Here is a 22185-nt window from a genome sequence, read left to right on the forward strand (position 1 = left end):
CTGATTGGCTACTTGGTTGACTGATTGGCTACTTGGTTGACTGATTGGCTACTTGGTTGACTGATTGGCTGGTTGGTTGACTGATTGGCTACTTGGTTGACTGATTGGCTACTTGGTTGACTGATTGGCTACTTGGTTGACTGATTGGCTGGTTGGTTGACTGATTGGCTGGTTGGTTGACTGATTGGCTGGTTGGTTGATTGACTGGCTGGTTGGTTGACTGGCCGGTTGATTGACTGATTGGCTGCTTGGTTGACTGCTTGGTTGGTTGACTGATTGGCTGCTTGGTTGACTGATTGGTTGGTTGGTTGACTGATTGGCTGCTTGGTTGACTGATGGCCGGTTGACTGACTGACTAATGACTTCTCGGCATGGACCAGTTTTGGACAGCTTGCTTTCATCTCCAAACATGGAATCTGAGTGTAGAGGAGTCTCATACAGAAAACACATTAACACATTTTGTGGACATGTTTTCCAAAGAAGTGTGGGCTCAATTTACAGTTCAGACAATCTTAAGTCTGGCTCAATAGTTAACCTGGGTTTCTCATCCCTGCCTCTGCCATCTGTTTAGACATCACACGCCATGCAGCCTCTGGAAAACTCCAGAGAGAATGAGTGAAAACACATGTAACATCTTGGTGGTGGTGTTAAAATAGTTTGACCCATGGGTCCCCTGACGACAGTCTGAAGGACACCGGGACTTCCTTGGCCACACAGACATTCCCATTCCCCATGGAGCTGAGGCAGGACCCCCAGCTGAGAGTAGGGGAGCCCCGGGGAAACACAGAGCACATGCAGTCTGTAACCCGCATGCTCAGGGCCCAGGGGTGGATGAAGATGGCCACAGGGTTGTGACCTCCGTGGGCCATGGCTGCGTGTCCCCGCCTGTCCCCTCTGGCCGGAGCACAGGAGCCTCGCCCGGCTGTGGGTGCAGCAGAGGAAGCCCTGGCGACTGTGATGGGGGCCAAATCCTCCAAATTTCTAAATGCGTGAGGAAAGCGGGACCGCGGTCCCCTGAGGCACTAGACCACCACCCACAGGCAAGGCGACAACAAAAGTGCAGGCTTTGTTTCTGAGAAGACTGAGCGAGGGGCCTTCAGCTCTGTGGGCAGAAGGGTCCTGATACCTGTGACCTCCATCCCCTCGGGCCACTGACTGTGTGACCTTGAGTTCTGTACCTGGTTCAGACATGCTGAGCTCCCCAGCATGCAAATAAAGCTGGGACGGGGTCCAGGAGGCTGCATGGAACTGGGAAGGGCCACGTCTGTCGCCTGGACCCAGGAGTTGGCCATGGGCCGTGAGGGATTTAATATGTGCATGATGACAGAACACAGACTCAGAAGAAGAGGTGGCTATCCCGGGGCCACACGGCCAATTAGTGGCAGAGCTGACACCAGAGTCCCTGACTGAAATGCAGGACACTTTCTACCCCCCACCCCCATACAGCGGGAGGCATCCCCAGAAGGGGCGGAGTGCTCAGTGTGTGCGTGCGAGGTGTGGGTCACCGTTTCCTTGAACCCATGTAACAGCCCTGGCAGGTGGACACCATCCTCCCTCCTTCAGAGATCAGGAAACAGGGACTTAAGAGTAACCTACCCGAGGTCACTCGCTCAGGAAGTGCCGGAAGCAGGAGCGTCAACACCAACCGGAACTTAGAGCCTCTCCCTTCATTCTGGCCAACTGCCTCCCACGCAAGGACATGTGGAGCCCCTGCGACTCCGGAGCACGGGAGCATCGGACGAATCAGAGAAACTTCCGTTTTACTATGTGTAGCTGAGAAATGCTGCTGTGCAAGATGGAGTTCTCAAGAACCAAGGTTTATTTTTGTTTTTTTTTTTAATGTTTATTTATTTTTTTTTTAATTTTTTTTTCAACGTTTATTTATTTTTGGGACAGAGAGAGACAGAGCATGAACGGGGGAGGGGCAGAGAGAGAGGGAGACACAGGATCGGAAACAGGATCCAGGCTCTGAGCCATCAGCCCAGAGCCCGACGCGGGGCTCGAACTCCCGGACCGCAAGATCGTGACCTGGCTGAAGTCGGACGCTTAACCGACTGCGCCACCCAGGCGCCCCAATGTTTATTTATTTTTGAGAGGGAGAGGCAGAGAGAGAGAGTCACAGAATCCGAAGCAGTCTCCAGGCTCTGAGATGTCAGCACAGAGCCCGACGTGGGGCTCGAACCCACGAACCGTGAGGTCGTGATCTGAGCCAAAGTCAGACACTTAACCGACCAAGCCACCCAGGCACCCCAAGAACTAAGGGTTGGTTTTTTTTTTGAGTAAAATTGAAAGATAGGAATACGTCTTCATGACGTTAGGATGACATGTCACTGTTCCAGAAAAAGTGTCGCCAACTATAACCTGATGGAAGCGATTTCTGTAGACACAGAATAACCCCTCTCCAGTGGACACTTGCCCCTTCACACTTCCGGCCACCCCAGAGGAGGCACCTTGCAGGCTGAAGTCGCAGAGTCCTGTGTGTTCACCGGCTGAGCGTCACACGTGGTGAGAGATTCGCGCGGCTTCCCTGGCTGGCGCTTGGGTGATGGACCTGATTCCCACTCCTCTGCATCTGCCCGAGTTCAGGCTGGAGACAGACCTGCTCGCTCCGCGCTGACCGCCTGAGAGTGAGATCGCGAGGAGGTGCCCTCCCCCTCTGTTTGCACAACCAGTGGTTTCAGAGCGACTCGTTTTGCTCATGCTGTCTTCCTGAGTACCGAGACCCCACCCTTTTTAAGCAGCGGGAACAGGCACCAATGACACGGACACCGGGAGCAGTGGATGGAACCGCCCCATCGAGTCCTCTCCGACCACACGCCGGTTTACTGGTCGGGATTCACTACTCCCGGTTTACCCGTGGGGCAGCGGGCACTCTGGGAGCCGGGGACCTGTGGGGACCAGGCAGGTGACGGGGCTGACCTGAGCCAGGTGGTGACCTCAAGGAACCACGGAGCCGCTCAGAGCTGTTTTCACAAGAAAGGGTTTCCCGCTGAGTCCTCGCACCTGCTGACCACACCCCCGGGGATAATCCCAAGTCTGCACAGACACCCCCTGCCTCTCACCTGGGAAGGGGCTCCGGACCCTTCCCAGCCAGAGCAGAGGAGCTCCCGGGGGCGTCCCCAGGGCAGAGAGGAGGGGGTCCCTCCTCATCACCCGGCAGGAGACATGCAGCCCCTGGGCAGGCAGGTCATGGCGCAGGTCGGCACGAAGCAGACGCCCTCAGCCTCAGAGAGGTTAGGGACACCCCTGGCCGGCCGCACAGATGCTCCGGGCCAAGGAACGCTTAGATGCTAAACCCCGAGGGAGTCGGGCCCGCGTCTGACACTGTTCAAGACATCGCGTCTGGAGCTGGGCAGCCAGATTCAGGGAACATCAGAGACGGGAAGGCCCTGGGCTGTCTGGCCGACTGTCACCTTGCAGGGGGCCCTAAGAGGAGGCGGGGCTTGGCTGGCCATGTGGGAACTAGAATCCAGGTGCTGACCCTGGGCGCGGGGGCTCCGCCCTCCTGGCCAGTGCCCCCCCCCCACCCCCGCATCACCGAGTCGAGTGTGGGCACCGAGCGTGGCAGCGGCTCCGAGCAAGGCGCCTGGACGTGAGCCCCGCACTTGCGAGGTGGCCCTTTGACGTCAGAATGAGGGGGGGTGGCCAGTCCCAGCAGCCACCACGAGGGAAGAGAGGTCATACCTCACCGCGCCTGAGCCGTGAGCACAGCTGTGCAGAAGCGACGCGGGTGTGAGGGCAGGGGGGCTGTCACCGCGGCTCACGCGGCCGCGCGGTGCCCCCCCCCCCCGAGGCGGGCAGTGTGGGGCCCCGGCCCCCCTGCATCTCCAGAACTGCCTACTGGTCCAGACACAGGCTTGAATCTGCGGCAGAAACGGGGAACGTTTTTCCTTTCTCCTTTACTGTTACTTGAGTCTGAAAAAATGATTATCCGTTGGTCTGGAGACCGTCACTAAACTCACACCCTCCGTCTGCATCCAGGGGAGGAAGGAGGCCGGGAACCCCTCCCCGAGCCCGGGGGCTGAAGAAGGCGCCCTCTATCTCCCTGGCTGGCGACCTGAGACCACAGCCTGCCCTGCCTGACGGCCGGCTCTGCAACAGACGCGCCCACTAACGACCCCTCCGGCTGGTGAACCAGAGGCGTCGTCCCCACCCCTCCCCTGCCCCCGAACCGCACGACCCCACGCGGCAGCAGCCGGGCTCCTCAAGCCCCAGTACTCAGCTGACTTTCTAGGAGCTGAGGCCCTCCGTCCTCTTGGGTCTCCCAGCAGAAAGGGGCCCAGAGAGACGCCTGCAGGTACAGATAGATCCAGGGCCTCTGCTCTCATCTGCTCTCTGGGAGGCTTGAATAGTGGGTCTGAGTCAGCAGCCCCGGTGTGGTTTCATAGGGAGCGGGGATGGTGGCACCAGAGAGGTCCGTCCCTCTCCCGAGTCTGCGTAGGGGATCCAGGACCACACTGGGCGGAATCAGAACTAAACGTCTGGGACCCCTCCGCCCCAGGCCCCGAGTCCCGTGATGGACGATTGGACCCGGGCACACGGGGTGCAACTGGGGAGCCACCACTGCCCAACCAGTGGCCCGGAGCCTCCCCCCAAACCTCGGCCCCGAGGCCCCGCCCAGAGCTTGTGTCTCTGACCGCAGTCCCGCCTCCCTGAAGCGAGAGCTCTGTGCCACCGATCGATCGTGAAGTGCTTTAATCAGCATCTGAACCGTGGGCACAATCAGCGGACGGCGTCGGGGCGGGGGCCCCCCGCCCACTCGCCCTGGTCGCCCCCGTCCCTCGGGGGGATGGACTTCCTCATGTGGGTGCACAGCACCTCGTCGATGTAGATGGTATTTTCCTTCACCTGGACCTCCTCCTGCAGGGCCAGCTGCCTGCAGTTCAGGCCCTTCAGCTCCGCCTGAGCCCGGGCCAAGGTCTCCTTGAGTCTAGGAGAAGAGGGAGAACCTGGGGCGCTTTTCCCGGGGCCAGGTGCCGGGGGGGGGGGGGGGGGGGGATGTGTTCATGTGTTCAGGACAGAAGCCAGATTGATAGTTTCCTCCCCACAGAGACTTCAAAGGGGGCCAGATTCCCAAGGCAGAAACCCCCCCAACTGCCAATGCTTAAAACTGTGGATTTTGGGGGGCCCCTAGGTAGCTCAGTCGGTTGAGCGTCCGACTTCGGCTCAGGTCATGATCTCGCAGTTCGTGGGTTCCAGCCCCACGTCGGGCTCTGTGTTGACAGCTCGGAGGCTGGAGCCTGCTTCGGATTCTGTGTCTCCCTCTCTCTTTGCCCCTCCCCCACTTGTGCTCTGTCTCTATCAAAAATAAATAAAATATCTTTAAAAAATTAAAAAAACAACTGTGGATTTTTACCTAAACGTCTGGATTTGGGCTCCAGAAAAATTTAAACCTTGGGACCCATTTTCTGTGTGACAGCAAGTGGCCGCCCTCTAGAAAGGGAGCCCTCGAACTTCACCGGTGCAAATGCACTCATGCCCACGTGGCTCTGCCCAGCCCTGTTCACAGTCCACGTGCACAGTCCTGTGCACCCCGAGTGCCGGCCGCCCCCTACCTGGCGACGCTGTGGGCGATCTCTTGGACCTCCCTGACCAGCCGACACTGCGCGGCATCGCGACACAGCTCCACGTTAGGCCGGTGCGTTCTGGTCTCCAGGCGCGTGTGAGCCACCTTGGCGGGTCCTTCCTGGTCAGCGATGGCCTTTTCGAGAACCGTGACATTTTTCTCCTGGCAAGCAATCTCTTCCATGACCTTGCAAACAGATCAGAGACAGTGAGGGCGGGCTGTGCCGTTCAGCACTCGGCCGCACACACTCTCACGTCTGCTGTGATCACGTAGGTGAGCAAGGCGGGACCTCAGACTTGCGCCCCCGCAGGGCCCCGGGACGCGCCTGACCTCTCCTCCCTGCCGAGGGCACAGCTGGCCGGCGAGGAGGCTCACCGACCCTCAGAACCTCGCCGGTGGGATGAACGAGGCCACTGTCGCCTCACGTCCTTCCCCGGGCACGTGGGTTCCCTGGAGAACGCCCTGAGCGTGGGCTGCAGGCTGCCCCCCGACCTCGGCTGGGTGCCCTGTGCCGGGAGCAGAAAGCTGCCCGTTTCCCTGTCGGTCTGCCCGCTGGCCCGGGGTCCACCCTAGAAGCCTGGAGAGAGTGGACGAGCTGCCTCGGGGTCTCTTTGATGGGGGCTTGTGCGCAGAAAAGATCACTTAGAAGTGACTTGGGGTTTTAGATGAATACTTAACTAGTTTGAAATTGTATTTCTTCCTTAAGCTTTTTTGTTTTTAAACTTTGCATCATGGAAATTTCCAGAAGAACACAGAAGTAGAGAGGATAGTGACCCCGGTGGGCCCCTCATCAATTTAAGCAGCAATCACTATATGGTCAGCTCTTTTCCATCCCAGCCCTGCCCATCCACTCAACCATTTTAAAGCAAATCCCAGATATTATATCACATTAGTCTTAAAAAGTTGAGTACGTGTTTTTAAAACATAAGACCTCTTGGGGCACCTGGGTGGCTCAGTCGGTTAAGCATCCGAGTTCGGCTCAAGTTATAATCCTTTAAAAACAGGCTACATTCTCTTAAATTTCACAAATGCTTAAAATACCCAAAATACACACAGATTCTTGAAAACAAAATTAGTCACCATGGGTTAGGTCAGGACTCAGCAGTATGGCCAAACCCAGTCTGATGCCTGTTTTTGTTTGTACACAAAATTAAAAAAAAAAAATTGTCTTTTTAATTAGCAGACTCTTTTCAAGAGCAGTTTTAGGGTTTCAGCAAACGAGCGGCATGTCCAGAGTTCCCATGTACCCCCTCTCCCTGGAGGGCGGATTTCTCCATCATCAGCGTCTGGCATCGGTGTCGCGCGTTTGCCACAATCGGTGAACCGTGCTGACACGTTAGTAACTAGTCGACAGTGACGTTAGGGCTCACTGTGCACATCCTGTGGATCTGGACACGTGTGCTGACACAGGTCACACGGGATGACTTCACTGCCCTAAACCGCCCCCCCCATGCACCTCCTGTTTACCCCTCCCCCTCACGGAGACCCCGGCCACGCCCGTCCCTATAGCCACGCCCTCTCCAGAACATCACGTGGGTGGGATCAGACAGTGCCTAGCTCGGCTTGGATTTCAGATGGACGCCTCTCATTTAGCGATCGCTGAGGTTCCTCCACATCTCTCTGTGGCTTCACAGCTCGTTTCTCTTTCTCTGGGTAACATTCCGTCGTGTGGATGGACCACGGCCTCTCCGTCCGTTCATCTATCGAAGGACACCTTGGTTGCTTCCAAGTTTCGACGATCGTGAGTAAAGTCCTACGAACGTTCGGATGCAGGGTTTCGTGTGGACATAAATTCTCAACACATCTGGGCAAACGCCCCGCAGCGAGACCGCTGGGATTTATGCGCGCGCTCGGTTTCCTAAGACTGCCGAGCTGCCCTCCCCGCTCCCACCAGGACGGACTGACAGCCCGTTGCTCCGCCTCCTCGCCAGCGTGTAGCGCCGTCCACCTGCTGGATTTTCTGCAGGTGCGCACGGCGTCCCGCTGCCTTCACAGGCGCCTCCCTGGTGACCGACCGCGTGGTGCCTCTTCCCTCGTGCTCAGCCACCCGTGTCTCCTCCTGTGACGTGTCCGTTCACGTCTTTTGCCCGTGCTTCAGTTGGTCTGTTTGTCTCCTTCTTGGTGAGTTTTAAGAGCTCTTTGCCTATTTTGGGTACTGGTCCCTTATCGGACGTGTGTTTTGCACGGCTTTTCTCCGAGTCTGTGGCCCATCTTTTCTCTTTAAAGGAAGGTTTTCACAGGGCGCCTGGGTGGCTCGGCCGGTGAAGCGTCCAACTCTTGCTTTCGGCTCAGGTCCCGATCTCACGGTTCACAGGGTCACGCCCTGGCGTCGGGCTCTGCACTGGCAGCATGGAGGCTGCTTCGGATTCTGTCTCTCCCTCACTCACCCATGCTCATATGCACACACCCTCTCTCCCTGTCTCGAAAATAAGTATACTATAAAAAAAAAAGTTAAAGACAGGTGTTCACGTATCTAAGTGGTTGAAAAAAACAAAAGAATGAGATTTCACGTCATGTGAAAATTATATAAAATTCAAATTTCGGTGCCCATAAACGAGGTTTTACTGGAACACAGCCACGCGCATTCATTACAGTGGCTCCTTCTGGACTATGGTGGCGGGTTGGCAGACGGCACGGGCCGGGCTGTCATCACTTTGCGCTGCCCCAAACATCACAAACCCCAAAGCCACGGTCGTGACCCGACGGCGCGACTTCTGTGGCCACGCACTGCCACCTTACTTGGTACACCAGCGCACGCTCGTTACGGTAACACAAGGAAAGCAGCCTTGCGTTTTGCACGTTTAAGGCGCATCAAGGGGGGGCGTTTGTTAATCAAGGAGACTGCACAGCAGGGCCCGACGTCTGCGCCACACGGCGCAACATTCCCCGCCCCCAGGAGCGGGATTTCTTCACAAAAATGAAACTGAGGGTCCGAGTGAGGCTCGAGCGGCCCTTCCGTCAGCCACGCGGGAAAGCCGCTCACCGAGGGCGAGTTAATCAGGTCGCGTTCGATGGCGGCAGCTGAGGAAGGGCGGCCCGAGGATGCGAATTTGCTGGTGACCCTCGGTCCTTCTGCAAGAAGGGTTGAAGCGCTAAGCGCGTTAGAAGCCCACCGATGGTCACTCGAGGAACGAGGCGCGTGACTCGGACGATCCGTCTTGTTCCCCGTGAGCTGCCCGGCTGGGCCTGAGGCTTTTCGTCTCAGAGCCAGACGGTGCCGGCAGCCTCAGTCACCCATTCAGGGCACAGGCTCCCAGACGCCGAGCTCCCGGACCCCATGGCTCCCTGGCCCTGCGTTCTCCGACCCCTCCGCTCCCCGACCTGGGGGATCCCTGACCCGCCACTCCCAGGGCGAGGTCACCAACCCCCACAGCAGCCTTGTCTCCGATCCGCCCATAGGAGAGGGGACAGTCCCCGTGCTGACTCTTGTGAACATCGGAATGATTGCAGGGTGCGTGTGGGTCGCCTCCTGTGACACGTGGCCTGCGTCCCACCCCCCCACGTGCCCGCCCATCCCTCCCACGCGTGGGGTCGGCAGAGACACAGCCTTTGCGGTCGCCGTGACGGGAGGCGGTGACGGGAGCCACCCGGCCCGGGCTCCGCGCCCGGCGCTGTCGCCCGTGAGCCCGTGAGCCCCGGGGCCGTAACAAAGCTGTCAACCTTTCTGGCCTCAGCGTCCTCACCTTAGAGACAGGGACCACGACGCTGCCCCTCTCATTGTCGCGTGCACTGGCGGCAGTCCTGCGGCTGAGGCCCCACCCCCACCTGCTGCCCCCCAGGCCGCCCTGCGGGGTCTGCCGGGTCTCACCGAACCGGACTCCCCAGCCTGTCCAGACGGCTGGATCCCTTGTGGACTCAGCACCCCCGGGTCCTCAGCTCCGGGGGCCGCGACCCCTCCTGCCCCAGGCTACCCTCTGCCTCCTTCCTGCCTCAGACCCGCCTTCCTTCCGGGGCCCCCACCAAGCCTCCTCCTGCTCCCTGGCCGTTAATACCACTCTCGGCGGCGGCCGCCAATTTGTACCGGGGATACGTCGTATGAGCCACATACACGTGCGTACGTGAACGCGTGTAACTCGTGAGCGGCACGTCCTGGGGGTCTGGCCGGGGCTGTCTGGCGTAACCCTGACCCACCCAGACAGCTCCCGACTTTATCAGCGAGGAAGATGAGCAACGGGGCTCAGGCGGATTGCGCGCGCTGTCAATTTTCTGTACGTTCTGATGCTCTGCCATCAAAACACAAACCCTTCCCGGTGGGGAGGGCCTGGCGACGGCCAAGGGGCCGGCCTGCGCCCGCTGCCGGCAGACTGATGGTCTGGGGCTCGGCCCGCTCTGTGCGCCCCGAGCCCGGGGGCCGTATCTCTCCGCCTCAGCCTCCCAGGGCCAGGTGCCGGGACACCCCCGAGGCCCAAAGAACCTCTCACATCACTCGGGCCGGTCCCGAGCTGCTCTGTCGGCCCTGCCGCGTCTGCCCAGGAAACCCCAGGAAGCCCGGGCCCCTCACGCCCGCCGTGGGCCCCGGCCACCCGCGTCTCCTCCCGACCCTGAGCGTGCGTCCGCCTCTAGGGCCCGTGGGCCTCGTCAGCTGTGTCTCCCGGCTGCTGCACCTGGGGGTCCGTCATAAAAGTGCACAAACGTTAAGGGGGCCCCCCAGCGCCACACGGGCTCCATCCGTCCAGGGTCCGCACGCTCACCCGCCAGGCACTTCTCGCTCCCGCGGTGCTGACTGAAACCCGACAGGCGCTGACCGAACCCTGCCAAGTGCTGAGTGAATTCCGCGGTGCTGACCGAACCCCGCCAAGTGCTGAGTGAATACCGTGTTACTGAATGAATCCCGCGGTGCTGAGTGAATCCCGCCAGGTACTTACTGAGCCCCGCCAGGTGCTGACTGAATCCCGCCAGGTGCTGACTAAACCCCGCGGTGCTGACTGAAACCCGCCAGGTGCTGACCGAACCCCGCCAAGTGCTGAGTGAATACCGTGTTACTGAATGAATCCCACGGTGCTGAGTGAATCCCGCGGTGCTGACTGAATCCCGCCAGGGGCTGACCGAACCCCACCAGGTGCTGACTGAACCCCATGTGGCTGACTGCATCCTGCCAGGTGCTGACTGAACCCCGTGGTGTTGACTGAATCCCACCAGGGGCTGACTGAATCCAGTGGTACTGACTGAATCCCGCCAGTTGCTGACTAAACCCCGCGGTGCTGACTGAACCCCATGGTGCTGAATGAACCCCAAGGTGCTGACTGAATCCCGCCAGGTCCTTACTGAGCCCCGCCAGGTGCTGACTGAATCCCACCAGGTGCTGACTGAACCCTGTGGTGCCGACTCAATCCTGCGAGGTGCTGACTGAATCCCACCAGGTGCTGACTGAACCCTGTGGTGCCGACTCAATCCTGCGAGGTGCTGACTGAATCCCACCAGGTACTTACTGAACCCCACGGTGCCGACTGAACCCCGTGGTGCTGGCTGAACCCCGCGGTGCCGACTGAACCCCGCTTTCTGCCCGTGTGGCTCCTCACGCAGCCGAGCTGACGGCCAAGGCCTGGGTTCAAGGTCCGAGTGCAACTCTGCCGGCCCGCCGCCACGTAGGCGGCCTCAAGTACTTACACCCAGAAACCGGCAAATGCTGAAAGTCAGGGCCCCGTAGTTCTAATTTGTCCCGAACGCCAGGTCAGCAGCCCAGCAGCGGGTGACCGAGAGGCACGCGGCGCCCGAATCCTGAAACTCCGGCGGGGGTTGGGGAATCGGCGGCATCCGACGAACTCGTGGAATTTCGGAGTCACGAAGGACGTGGCCACCTCGCACGCGCGCGGAGCCGAGGTCCGGGGTGGGCAGACGGCCTGCTCTTCGTAGAGACGACGCAGAGGCCCCGAACGGGGCCAAGTCCCCTCCGACCCCAGAAGCCGAGCCCTGCGGCTGAGCCGGGGGGCCGAACAGCCTTCCTCCTTACAGACCACGAGCATAGGCCGGGGGCCGGGCTGGTCCCGCCGCCCGCCCCTCCCCACCCCCGGCGAGCCTCCCGCTTCCCCCGCCGAGGGGCTCACCTTGGCCAGGTGAGCGGCCAGCTTGTCCCTGGCGCCCTTGGTCTCCTGCAGCCCGTCCCTGAACGCCGCGTCCACCGCGTCACACTGCCTGCGCAGGTCGCCGGCCGTCTGGGACAGGATCCGGTCCACCAGGGCCTTCAGCGCCAGGGAGCTGCTCCTCTGCTTGGCGGCCTTCTCCACGTTGGCGTTGGAGAACTCCAGCCAGTCCTCCGGGCTCACGGAGCTGAAACGGAAGCCACGCGCTCACTCGCGGCGCGTCGGGCTGCGGAAGGGGGTGCGCACGGGCGACGGGGCCCCGCGGATCCGCGGAAGCTCGGCCTGCCCCCCCTCCCCGGGTCGGGAGCACCAGGAAGCCCCCCTCTCCAGAAAGAGCCAGCAGCGGTCCCTCCGTGGCCACCTCTGTCACTCTGGTGCCGGGCGCCGCAAACGCGCACCCGACTCGGGCTGTGTCCGCGGGTGTGGGCCGGAAAGGGGGTGATTAACGTGCCGCCCGTACATTTAAAACAGGACAAGTTCTCACTGCTTAGAGATTTTGTATCAGACGCCCCTGAGGCGCCCCCACCCCCGCCCCGGGCCGCGTCAGGACGTCACCCGGGCCGCCCTCCGTCCGGGGCCACTCACTGGGGCTCCACCTTCACGGCGTTCTCCGAGCATCGGATGTTCGGGGAGTTGTTGTTGAGGGAGAAGCAAATGTCGTCGATGGTCAGGGCCACAAACTTGTCCTTCAGGTCCTTCTCCAGGTTGTACTTGGCCGAGCGGTTCAGCCTGCAGGAAGAAGGAAGCGGGGTTCCCTCTGTGACGCCCAGGCGGCCCCCGCGGGCCCCCGGAGACCCTGGGACACCAGCCACCGCGAGCCTGGTGCAGGACACGGTGCCTGCTCCCCTCCCGCCCGCCCCCGGCACCACGCTCACCACCGGGTCACCCACCCTGGCCTTCCAGACCCTCCGTCCCACCGGGACGGCTCCTGATGTCAGCGCGGAAGAGTGCGGAACGTGAGGGCTGAGCGCTGGCGGGAAACGGCTCCGTGTCCTTCGGGATGAATCCCTGCCCCCCGCCCCCCCCCCCCCGTCCCCACCCATGGTCAAGAGGCGGCTGTCACATAGGCCTGATTCTGCGTGTTCCCGGGCCGCCTGGGGCCTGTTTCCTGGGCACGCCCCGGGGGACGCAGGCGGGCCGCACAGACGCACCTGATCTGCTCGGACACCTCCTCCAAGGTGCGGGTCAGCAAGGCCGTCACCCCGCGGATGATCTCGGCCTCCTTCACCAGCTCTTGCTCCACCTTGTCGTGCACCAGGTCGATGCCGACACGCTTCTCCCTGGACGGGAGGAAGGGGCTGCTCATCCAACGGGTCGGGGACGCCGGACACGCCGTCTGTCCGGACAACAAGTTCGACTACGACCAGACCCGTCTGGATGGCGTGGTCGGGACGTGCACGGGTCCGTATCTGCGAGATTTCAAAATATCCAAACCACAAGGAAGACGATCGATTGCTCACTGCTCACGACGGATACACTCGTCCCCTCAATTTGGCCTTCATTCAGAAGCCTTTTCCTTTTCACTCGTTCGTTAGAAACGTCGTCTTTTGACTTAGAATTCCAAACACGCCCGTTTCCTTCCTGGAAACAGGACCCGGTCCTGACTGTTGCCAAGGATTTGAATCCAGAAAGATGCCCTTCCATAGTAACCACAACGCAAGCTCGCTATTCCCACGCTGGGCGTCCGTGACACCACAGGTGTCGTGCCCACCTTTTCAAGGGGATTTGTGACGTGCCCTTTCCAGCAAACTCGAGGAAACGGCGCTTCAGAGCAAGTATCTCACCCAGTGTCACCCATTTTTCCCCCCAGAAGGACCCGTCCCTGCCGATCTCTCGGTCCACCCCGCGTGGCCATGCGTGGCGGGAAGGCCCCACCTCTTCCAGCCGCGAGGTCTCAAACTCTGCACACCCGACTGAGCCCACCCCACTGCTGGGCGTGAGGTGAGGGTCTGGAGAGGTCCCTGGGCTTGGTCGCTAGGACCCTGGGGGCTCTGGCCAAGGAGCTGCCACTTGATCTTGGAGGCATCGGGTTGGAGGGAGAGGACTGTGAGCCCAGGGGGGCCCCGTGAAAACTGGAACAGTGTCTCCCCAGAGCGGACAGCACCGCCCACTCCTAGGACTGGTAGGAGCAAAGGGACAGTAAGAGGTATGTCTGCACAGGGCCCTCTGGGTGACAAAATGCTCCCGTGTGGCTTGGTGCACGGGAGCAAACCCGTCCTGGAGGAGCTGGGCCTGCCCTGCGCGTCCACGCTAGACCGCTGGCGTGGCCATGTGACTAAGCTCTGGTCAGTGGGATGCAGGTGGAAATGGCAAATACCAAGCCCTAATTATTCCTCCTTGCGGGAACACAGACGAAATGGCTGGAGCGCCGGCTGCCGTCCGGTGACACGAGGTAACCTGGGGGGATGAATGCATGCGGCAGAGCATGGGACGGCAGACGCCCAGAGCCTAGCACGGCGCGCACCGTGCCAGCCCTGCGCCGTCTGCAGACCCCCTAAGTGTGAGACAGACAGAAACCACCCTATTTAAATTCAGCACCGTTTTGCCGTGCACAAACCCAGCCCTAACTTCCACTTAAGGCAGACAAGAGCTCTTTCCGCTGCCCGCCAGCTGCCCGCCACCACGGGAGGCCGAGAGAACATGTCCTCGTTTGCCCCTGGCGACCCGCCACCCAGCACCCGGTGACTCCCAGCAGAGGTCCCTCGGGGAGCCCCCCCCCCCCGCCCACCTGTACTCCAGGCACATCTGGGTGATGTGCAGGGGCTCCTTCAGGCTCTCCAGCGCGTTCTCCAGTCTGGTCCGGTAGGTGAGCAGGTCTTCGGTGGTGCACACCAGCTCCTCCAGCTTGTCATCCAGCTCCTTCTTCCAGAACCTGACCTCCTCGAGCCTCTGTTCTGGGCACACAGAGAGGACACGGAGTCACACGGGGGCCAGCCCGCTCCTGGGGCCACCGGCTCTGGGATTAGAGACCTAAACCAGCCGGGACACGTTCTCTGCTGCTTGGGGCACCTTCGGGTCCTTGTTAGGTGCCGACTGGGGGAGGGCGGGGTGGGGCGGCAGGAGGGAGGGAAGGGATCTCTTACAAAACCAACGTGGAGTTCGTGCAAACACCATCCACGCGGGTCGCTCTAATTCTTCAATACCTGTGTTTTTCATAACGTTTAATCTGATCAAAGCTGGAAACCTACGGTGTTTGAAAAGTCAAACAGACCAAGTTTTGCAGACCCTTCCCCACCCAATCCCGCTTTCTGGAAGCAACTGCCTTCTAAATGCTTTTAGAATTTCCTCCTGCATTTGCTCACACGGCTGCTTGTTCAGGATCACTTTCAACGACGTCGGTCAGTTTCCTGTGGTGGAAAAGACCAGGATCTGCGCTCACACAACACGTCCCTGACCTTCTGTCTTCCCGATACGGCCGCATTGGCTTCTGGTTAAACAATAATTTCACACTTGTTTATGATACTGCAAATATGTGAATGCTACTTACACCTGAGCCGGGCAGCGTGCTAATATCAGTTTCTTCTCTTACACGTTTTTGTTTTCGGAGGGGCTGGTAGTTGTGTTTTTGTTTCACTTTCCAGATACTCATTACTAACTTTTCCTTCAACTTTCTGACAGAATTATGACCCACAGGTATATTCAAACCCATCAATTAGCCAACGGCTTTGCTTACTCCCCAGGACCTCTGCCCGGAGTGCTTTCTCTGCCTGCCGGCTCGCCGGCAATGCCTGTCTCCTCCAGAACCCCCGACCCTGTGCACCTGCCACAGCCCCCTCCCCAGCTGTCTGTTCCAGAACCCCCCACCCTGTGCTCTTGCCACAGCAACCCCCCCAGCTGTCTCCTCCAGAACTCCCACCCTGTGCACCTGCCGCAGCCCTGTCCCATCTGTCTCCTCCTCCTGTTCACGCCCCTCCACAGGTGAAGCAAGCCCTCCTGAGACACGGGGGCACATGACCGGAAATTTTCGAAAGCCTTCGTTCTACCTTCATCGTTTGACTTTGGCTACATGTAGACTACAGGCTGTGATTTTCGTTAGAATTTTGATGACGTCTCTTCACTTCCCTCCAGGGTCTGGAGCTCCTGCGGAGAAGTCTGAAGCCCTCCGGATTCCTGATTCTCTGCGTGCGGCCCAAAAGCTTTCCCGGGGTCTCTTCCCTATTCCCCTAGTGTCGGCCTTACTCGAGTATGCCCGACACTGGAAACAGACCCTCCGGTTCTGGGGAACTTCCTAGGGCCCCCCGCAGGTGGTTTCCTCTCCTGCGTCTTCTCCGTGCTCCTTCTGAATCCCTGTCAGAGACAGAGCCTCCCCGCAGGGTCCCCAAGTTCTTACCCCTCCTCTCCTGTTATCCAACTGTCTGTCTTGTTTTTCCCCTACATCCTGGAGATTCTTCCACTTTCTCTTTCAATCCTTCTTTTAATTTTTAAAAATGTCCTGCTCTGATATTTTTAGTTCCCAAGAACACTTTCTCGTGCCCCGAATGTTCTTTTTTGAGACTCTCCTTGGTCTATGGACACAGCGTCTTCTCCAAATTTCCTTAAGACTTTATGATATAATTTCTTCTCTGGCCCTGTGTGCGTCTGACCATCCGTCTGTCTGTCTGAGTGTCTTGTCGTGTTAGACAGATGTCGTGTTGGCTGACCCTCAGCTGACTACATCTGAGACTGAAATCCTGGCTGGAACATCTCTCTGCAGGCACAGGGCTTGTCCGCCCCCGTACCTGGTTCTCTCCTCGGATGATCCCGGGCCCTATCGTCCTCAGATGCCCCCTGTGGGCCTGCTGGTGTTCGCACGGACTGAGGCCTGTGACTCTCCACTGGGGGAGACAGAGCCACAGTGGGGAAGGGGCTCTTTGTAAACTCTTCCAACCAGTCTCGTCTCCAGTTCTGCCCTGGACGTCCAGAGCCGGAGGTAACTGACGCTTAGGTCTTAAGCATCACACAGTGTCCACAGCATGAATCTGCTACAGGCCCCAGCCAGCATCTTCCTGTCCCCACCTGCACGGGCTTCCTGCAGTCCCTACGCCTGTTGCCTGGACCTTCTGCTTTCTGTCCCCAGAATCTTCTCTCCACAACGTTTCCACTTCACTCCCTTGCCCCACCAGCTCTCACACTCTTCATCAATGCCATACATGACGTTGTTGGAGTTTTATTCTTTTAATGTTTAGTTATTTTTGAGAGAGACAGTGCAAGCAGGGGAGGGGCAGAAAGAGAGGCAGACACAGAATCTGAAGTAGGTTCCAGGATCCGAGCTGTGAGCCCAGAGCCCGACAGGAGAACTCACGCGCTGTGAGATCATAACCTGAGCCCAAGTGAGATGTTCCACCGACTGAGCCCCCCAGGCGCCCCGACTTTGTTGAAATTTTAAAAGGGAGGGAAGGCAAACGCGTGTGTCCACCACGTGCCCTGATGTCCCCCGACGCCTGCTTGTACCTGACCACCACCCTCACGCTGCGTCGGCCGCTGCCCCGCTGGAGCTGTTACCCACAGGTCCCCGGTTCAATTCCTGCTCGTCCGGCTCTCAGCCTCCCTGACGTTTGCACAACCACCAACACAGTGGAAGACCTCCTTGCCCATGACAGCATGGCCTGGCTCTCCCCTTTCTGCCCTGTGATGACCCCGGACCGCCGCCTCTGCCCCCACATCTGACTGGCTTCCCACCGAACTGGGCCTTCCCAACCCACGGCTGTCCTTGGCTTGGCCAGCCTCCCTCCACCCCGCTGTGTGCACACCAGGAGTGCTGCACGCCTCCCGCCTTCGTGGCTCCGTCCGAGCCACCTCCTCGCTCAGAACGCTATCTCCTGGACTCCTGTTGCTAGAATTTACTCAGGAACCCAATATGCTGATTACCAGGCCCCTACCGGGCGTGAGGTCCAAGAGACACAATGGAAAGACATCGTGTGTGAGGGAGACGCGAAAACAGTTTCAATTCAGTAAGTCTGTACTCTCTCTCACCACGTAAAAAGCACAGTGGAGGCTCAAAGGAGGGAGGCTGGGGGTCAGGAAAGGCCCCAGCACTGACGAGCCCCTTGCTCTGACCTCTAGACTTGAGCCCTGAGAAGGTCTCTCCAGACAGAGTGTGAAAGATGCACAGAGGCAGGGGTGCATTCAGTGAGGTCCTGCAGTGACACGTGTAGCACACGACGGGAGGCACCTGTGGGTCGATGTAACTGCCAGCACTCTGTGCGTGTGGCCTGATTTGGATACGGGGTCTTTGCAGGTGCAACCAAATTCCCCGCCAGTAGGACTGCTGTCCCCACACAAAGACAAGACAGAAGACGCAGACATACACTCAGGGGACGTCACCGACAGCAGAGGTGGGAGGTGGAGGGCTGTGTCTACTCCCCAGAGCCCGCCGGGAGGGCGCGGCCCCGCCACACCTCTTCCCTCCAGCTGTCACCTCTTTGGCACCTGGGAGGTTTTGTCTCATTTCATGTTTATGTGAGTTTTGCTCGTTTAAGGGCACTGCCCTTTAAATCGTGTCTGATGCTCTTAGGCGCCCAGTGAGTGTGCCTGGAATCCACAGAGGAATGGACACCGGAGAGCTGGAAAGCGGGCTAGGTTACCGGGCCTCTGTCTTGGGGCCGTGAACTTAAAGCCGGAAGCTGAAGAGCACGCGTGTCTCCCCCACTATTCCAGGGTACTCCCTTGCCACTCGCGAGCGCCCAATGCAGACGGCACCGCGGCTGGGCCTCGCCGGCCGCATCCAGGCACATGCGAAAGCGCAGCGCGTGGCCTGCCTTACCTAGTTTCTTGTTCACGTCGCTTTGAGACTTTCTTGTGGTCTTTCCGATCTCCTCCACAAGCCTCTGGCTTTCTGCCACCAGGCGCTCGGAGCGGGACCTCTCGGCCTCCGCTCTGTGGTACTGGTTCTCGTTCGCCATGTGCCATTCTGCCGGCAGGAACTTGGGCGGAGGTTGCAGAAGTCTGGCCATTGCAGCTTCCCAAAGTCCTGACCACAAAGGCAGACCCTCCTTCAGTTTCGTAGAAAGCAATCTGTCCTTTTTTTGATGTCACTTTGTATGAAAGTGTGACATACATACCAAAAAGCACCTAAAGCATAACCTGTATGCACCTCACGCTCCCTTCGGGTCACTGTCCTTCACCCGCGTTCCCACGGGGCAACCAGTAGTCTGACTCCACTCTAGAAACGTTCTGGTGTTTCTGAAGGTGCTATAGGTGCAATCAGACAGCGTGTACCCTTTGACATCTGACCGCCCCCGCTTAACCTTATGTTTGTAAGATTCACCCGCATCGCTCACCTAGATGTGGTTTGTGTGAGTGGCTTGTTCAGTACGCCGTGAATGTATCTGTCTCCTCTACTGTGTTTGGGTGTTTGGCGCTCCAGCGTGGGGCTATCTGGAGTGTGCCAGGAATATTCTCACACGTGTCCTTTGGCGACCCCGGGCATGCATTTTTAAGACTCATCAGAATGGCTGGGTCCTGGGCAGTGTTCACTTTTAGTATGTTCTGCCAGCAGAGGAACCCAGCCCCGCTCCCTGGACAAGCCAACACCTGTGACATCTGCACCCAGACAGCTGGGTCTGGAGCCTGCCGGGCGGGTGGAAGAAACAGACCCTCCTCTGCACGACAAAGAAAAGGGAGAAGGCGGCCTGCGGGGGCCAGAGCGCCCCGACCCCCACACCTGCTCCTCACGCAGCACCCCCCAGAACACCTGTCCGCACACGGCCCTCAGGGGCCAGAACCTCCAACCCTCCCACGGCCCCCCGAGTCCGTCCGGATGCGGGCTCGAAATGCACCCCAAGACCTCGGTGCATCCAAGCAGAGATGGACAAGAGGCCATCCAAGGGAGATGGACAAGAGGCCGGACGGGGAGGGAGGGTGGGCGCCCTGCACTCACCTCCGGGAACCACCGATCACGCGGCTCCCGGGCGGCGCCCTCACCCACCTGCAGCTCCCGGCTCCGCAAAACCTACCGGTCAACGGCGCGTCTCCGCGGCAACCGGGGACGCGTCACCCAGGCCAAGGGGGCGGGGCTGCGGCCGGGAGGATTGCGCAGGCGCGGACCCTGCGGCCTCGCTGCGGGGGTGCTGAGGCCGGGAGGCTCTGCGCAGGCGCGGACCCTGCGGCCTAGCTGCGGCTGGGGAGGTGGGCCGGGGGCTCGTCGGTGCGCACCTCCCACGCCCGGCGGGGGGCGCCAGGCAGGGGACAGTGACCGTAGCTCCGAGTCTGGGGTGGGGAGCCCTGCGCCTGGCCTGGCCCTGCCGCGGCGCCCCTGGGGCCCAGCGGGTTGGGCCGGGACCCGAGGCCGCGGGAGAAGGCGCAGGCACTGGCAGCCGGGAGGGTCGGGGGTTGAGGGTCGGGGGCAGCTTGCCCGGCTATGGAATGAGAGCACAGCGCTCGGGATATGTGCGCACTAACAGAAAATAAACGAGTTACCCAGCTGGGGGAGAAATGCGGAATGGTCCTCGTCCACACAACCCGAATCCCAGAAAATGGGCATTCAAATCTCCCGGCCAGGAGGCGGACTATTTTACCGCTTGACACCAGCCAATCGAAGGCAACCTCCCTCTAAAAACAACCAATCAGAGGAGGCTTTGCCTCGTGAAGCCCGCCCCCTACGTCTCGCGAGCCGTCGACGCGACCGGGAGTCCCGCGAAGCGTCATGAATATTAAGAAGCTGCTGTCCAATGGCATCCTGGGGAGCTGGGATATCCCCGAGAAGCGTCTATTTAAGGAGCGAGCTGGGCGTCCTGCGGTCAGTGTCCCGGCGAGAAACTGCGTGTTTTGTCTGTGTCGTGGGGTTCCCGCTCGGAAGGCGAGCGCGGGGACGGGTGGGGGTCGTGTGGCTCCCGGGTGCGCTGGACTCACGCATGCGGGCGAAAGGAGGGGGCGGTGTCCTGGGAGCTGGTGGGCCTGAGGCCCCACCCACCATGGGGGCGTCCCCAGTTTGCAGACCCGGAGGCTTCCCAGAAGTGCTGGAGAGAGGGTAGAATGGGCAGAAGTACATGAAACGAGTTGTGAATCATGATCGTAGGTCACCGTTGTATCCGCACCGATGTGCAAAGGTAACCCTCGCCCTCCCCGCCGGGTGGAGGGGGCTAGAAGAACCTGAGACCTCACCCGAGAACCGACGCTAGGGGTGAAGTGAAGCCGGCCCCCTCCGCTGGAGGTCCGCCCTCCAAAGGCCTAACTCTGCTGCATTTCTCGATGTGCTTAAAAAGAAGGAGAAAGGACTGACTCTCCAGCTATTTATTCTGGAGTTCCAATATAATTGCAAGTATTTGAAAACATTTTCAGAAGAAACACCTTATTTTGCACGCACAAGCCAGCAAAGGAATGAGCCCGATAGAGGAAGCCTGGAAGGACTGATCACCGATTGATTGCTCAGGGGGGCCTGGTACACGGCTGCGGGCTGGATGGACCCAATAAAGCACACGTCCAGCACAAGGCTTAGAATTTGCTAACTTAAACAAGCATGCAGCCAAAGCTTACAAACTAGAATATTCAGGCAAGGTGTATTGAAGCTTTAAGTGATTTTGAGTTTTTCGTTGGTTGGAATAAAGCCGTGTTTCCCAAACTTGAGTCATTCTGGTACCAATTTATTAAATTTTGGCCCTTCCATGTACCACCCATAAAATTATTTTGCGGTTTTCCTTCAACTATACTCCTTTTTACATGTAAGGATAATTATTTCATTTATTTTTTTAATGTGTATTTATTGTTGAGAGAGAGCGCGAGAAGGGGAGGGGCAGAGAGAGGGAGACACCGAATCCAAAGCAGGCTTCCGAGCTGTCAGCACAGAGCCCAACGCGGGTCTTGAACTCAAACACCATGAGATCATGACCTGAGCTGAAGTCGGATTCTTAAGGGACTGATCCCCCCCGGGCTCCCCAAGCATAATTATTTTAAAAGGAGGCTTTAAGGTCACGATCTCGCGGTCCGTGAGTTCGAGCCCCGCGTCGGGCTCTGGGCTGATGGCTCAGAGCCTGGAGCCTGTTTCCGATTCTGTGTCTCCCTCTCTCTCTGCCCCTCCCCCGTTCATGCTCTGTCTCTCTCTGTCCCAAAAATAAATAAACGTTGAAAAAAAAAATTTAAAAGGAGGCTTTATATCACCATCGTAAAGGGAAAATTAGTATCACTCGTATTATAGAGAGTAGCCATAAATAATATGGTACATTTATGAATCCCAATTATCAAAAACTAAAATATACTTCAACACCTTAGAAAGCACACAGGTTGTGTTATTTTGTCGTTCCTCGTGGTTACCTTTTTGGGGCCTGTGCATGTCCTGGCTCCTTTGGTTTCGATGTACATTTCTGACGGCTTAGGTACGGCTTAATATAGTTCTAGTCCTTCAAACGTTCTAAGCACTCAGCATACGTGGGGCCAGAATTCTCCTCCCCTTTATTTCATTTCACGTGAAAGAACTTTGGAAAGCAATTTTGGTAGTTTTTAAATCTATGGGTCTACTTTGGGATTTTTGGAATATCTTTTAAGAGAATCTGGGGCGCCTGGGTGGCTCAGTCAGTTAAGCATCCGACTTCAGCTCAGGTCGTGATCTCGTGGTCCATGAGTTCG

The 22185-nt window shown here is 58.8% G+C and overlaps 1 protein-coding gene across 1 annotated transcript; it reads right to left on the minus strand.

Annotated features, from left to right (window-relative positions):
* Nucleotides 1–4722: 4722 nt before the first annotated feature.
* Nucleotides 4723–18595, minus strand: TEKT1 (tektin 1). Its single transcript, XM_047090143.1, has 7 exons — nt 18389–18595; nt 14375–14540; nt 12798–12926; nt 12232–12375; nt 11611–11833; nt 5556–5752; nt 4723–4930 (listed from the first exon to the last, which is right to left on the minus strand). The coding sequence occupies exons 1-7, from the start codon at nt 18576–18578 to the stop codon at nt 4723–4725; spliced, it is 1257 nt and encodes a 418-aa protein (XP_046946099.1). The 5' UTR covers nt 18579–18595.
* Nucleotides 18596–22185: the final 3590 nt, after the last annotated feature.

This window comes from Lynx rufus, unplaced genomic scaffold (genome assembly GCF_022079265.1).
Source record: "Lynx rufus isolate CCGP_SWC_20201006 ecotype Redwood Valley unplaced genomic scaffold, mLynRuf1.p SCAF_28, whole genome shotgun sequence".
Classification (NCBI taxonomy): domain Eukaryota; kingdom Metazoa; phylum Chordata; class Mammalia; order Carnivora; family Felidae; genus Lynx; species Lynx rufus.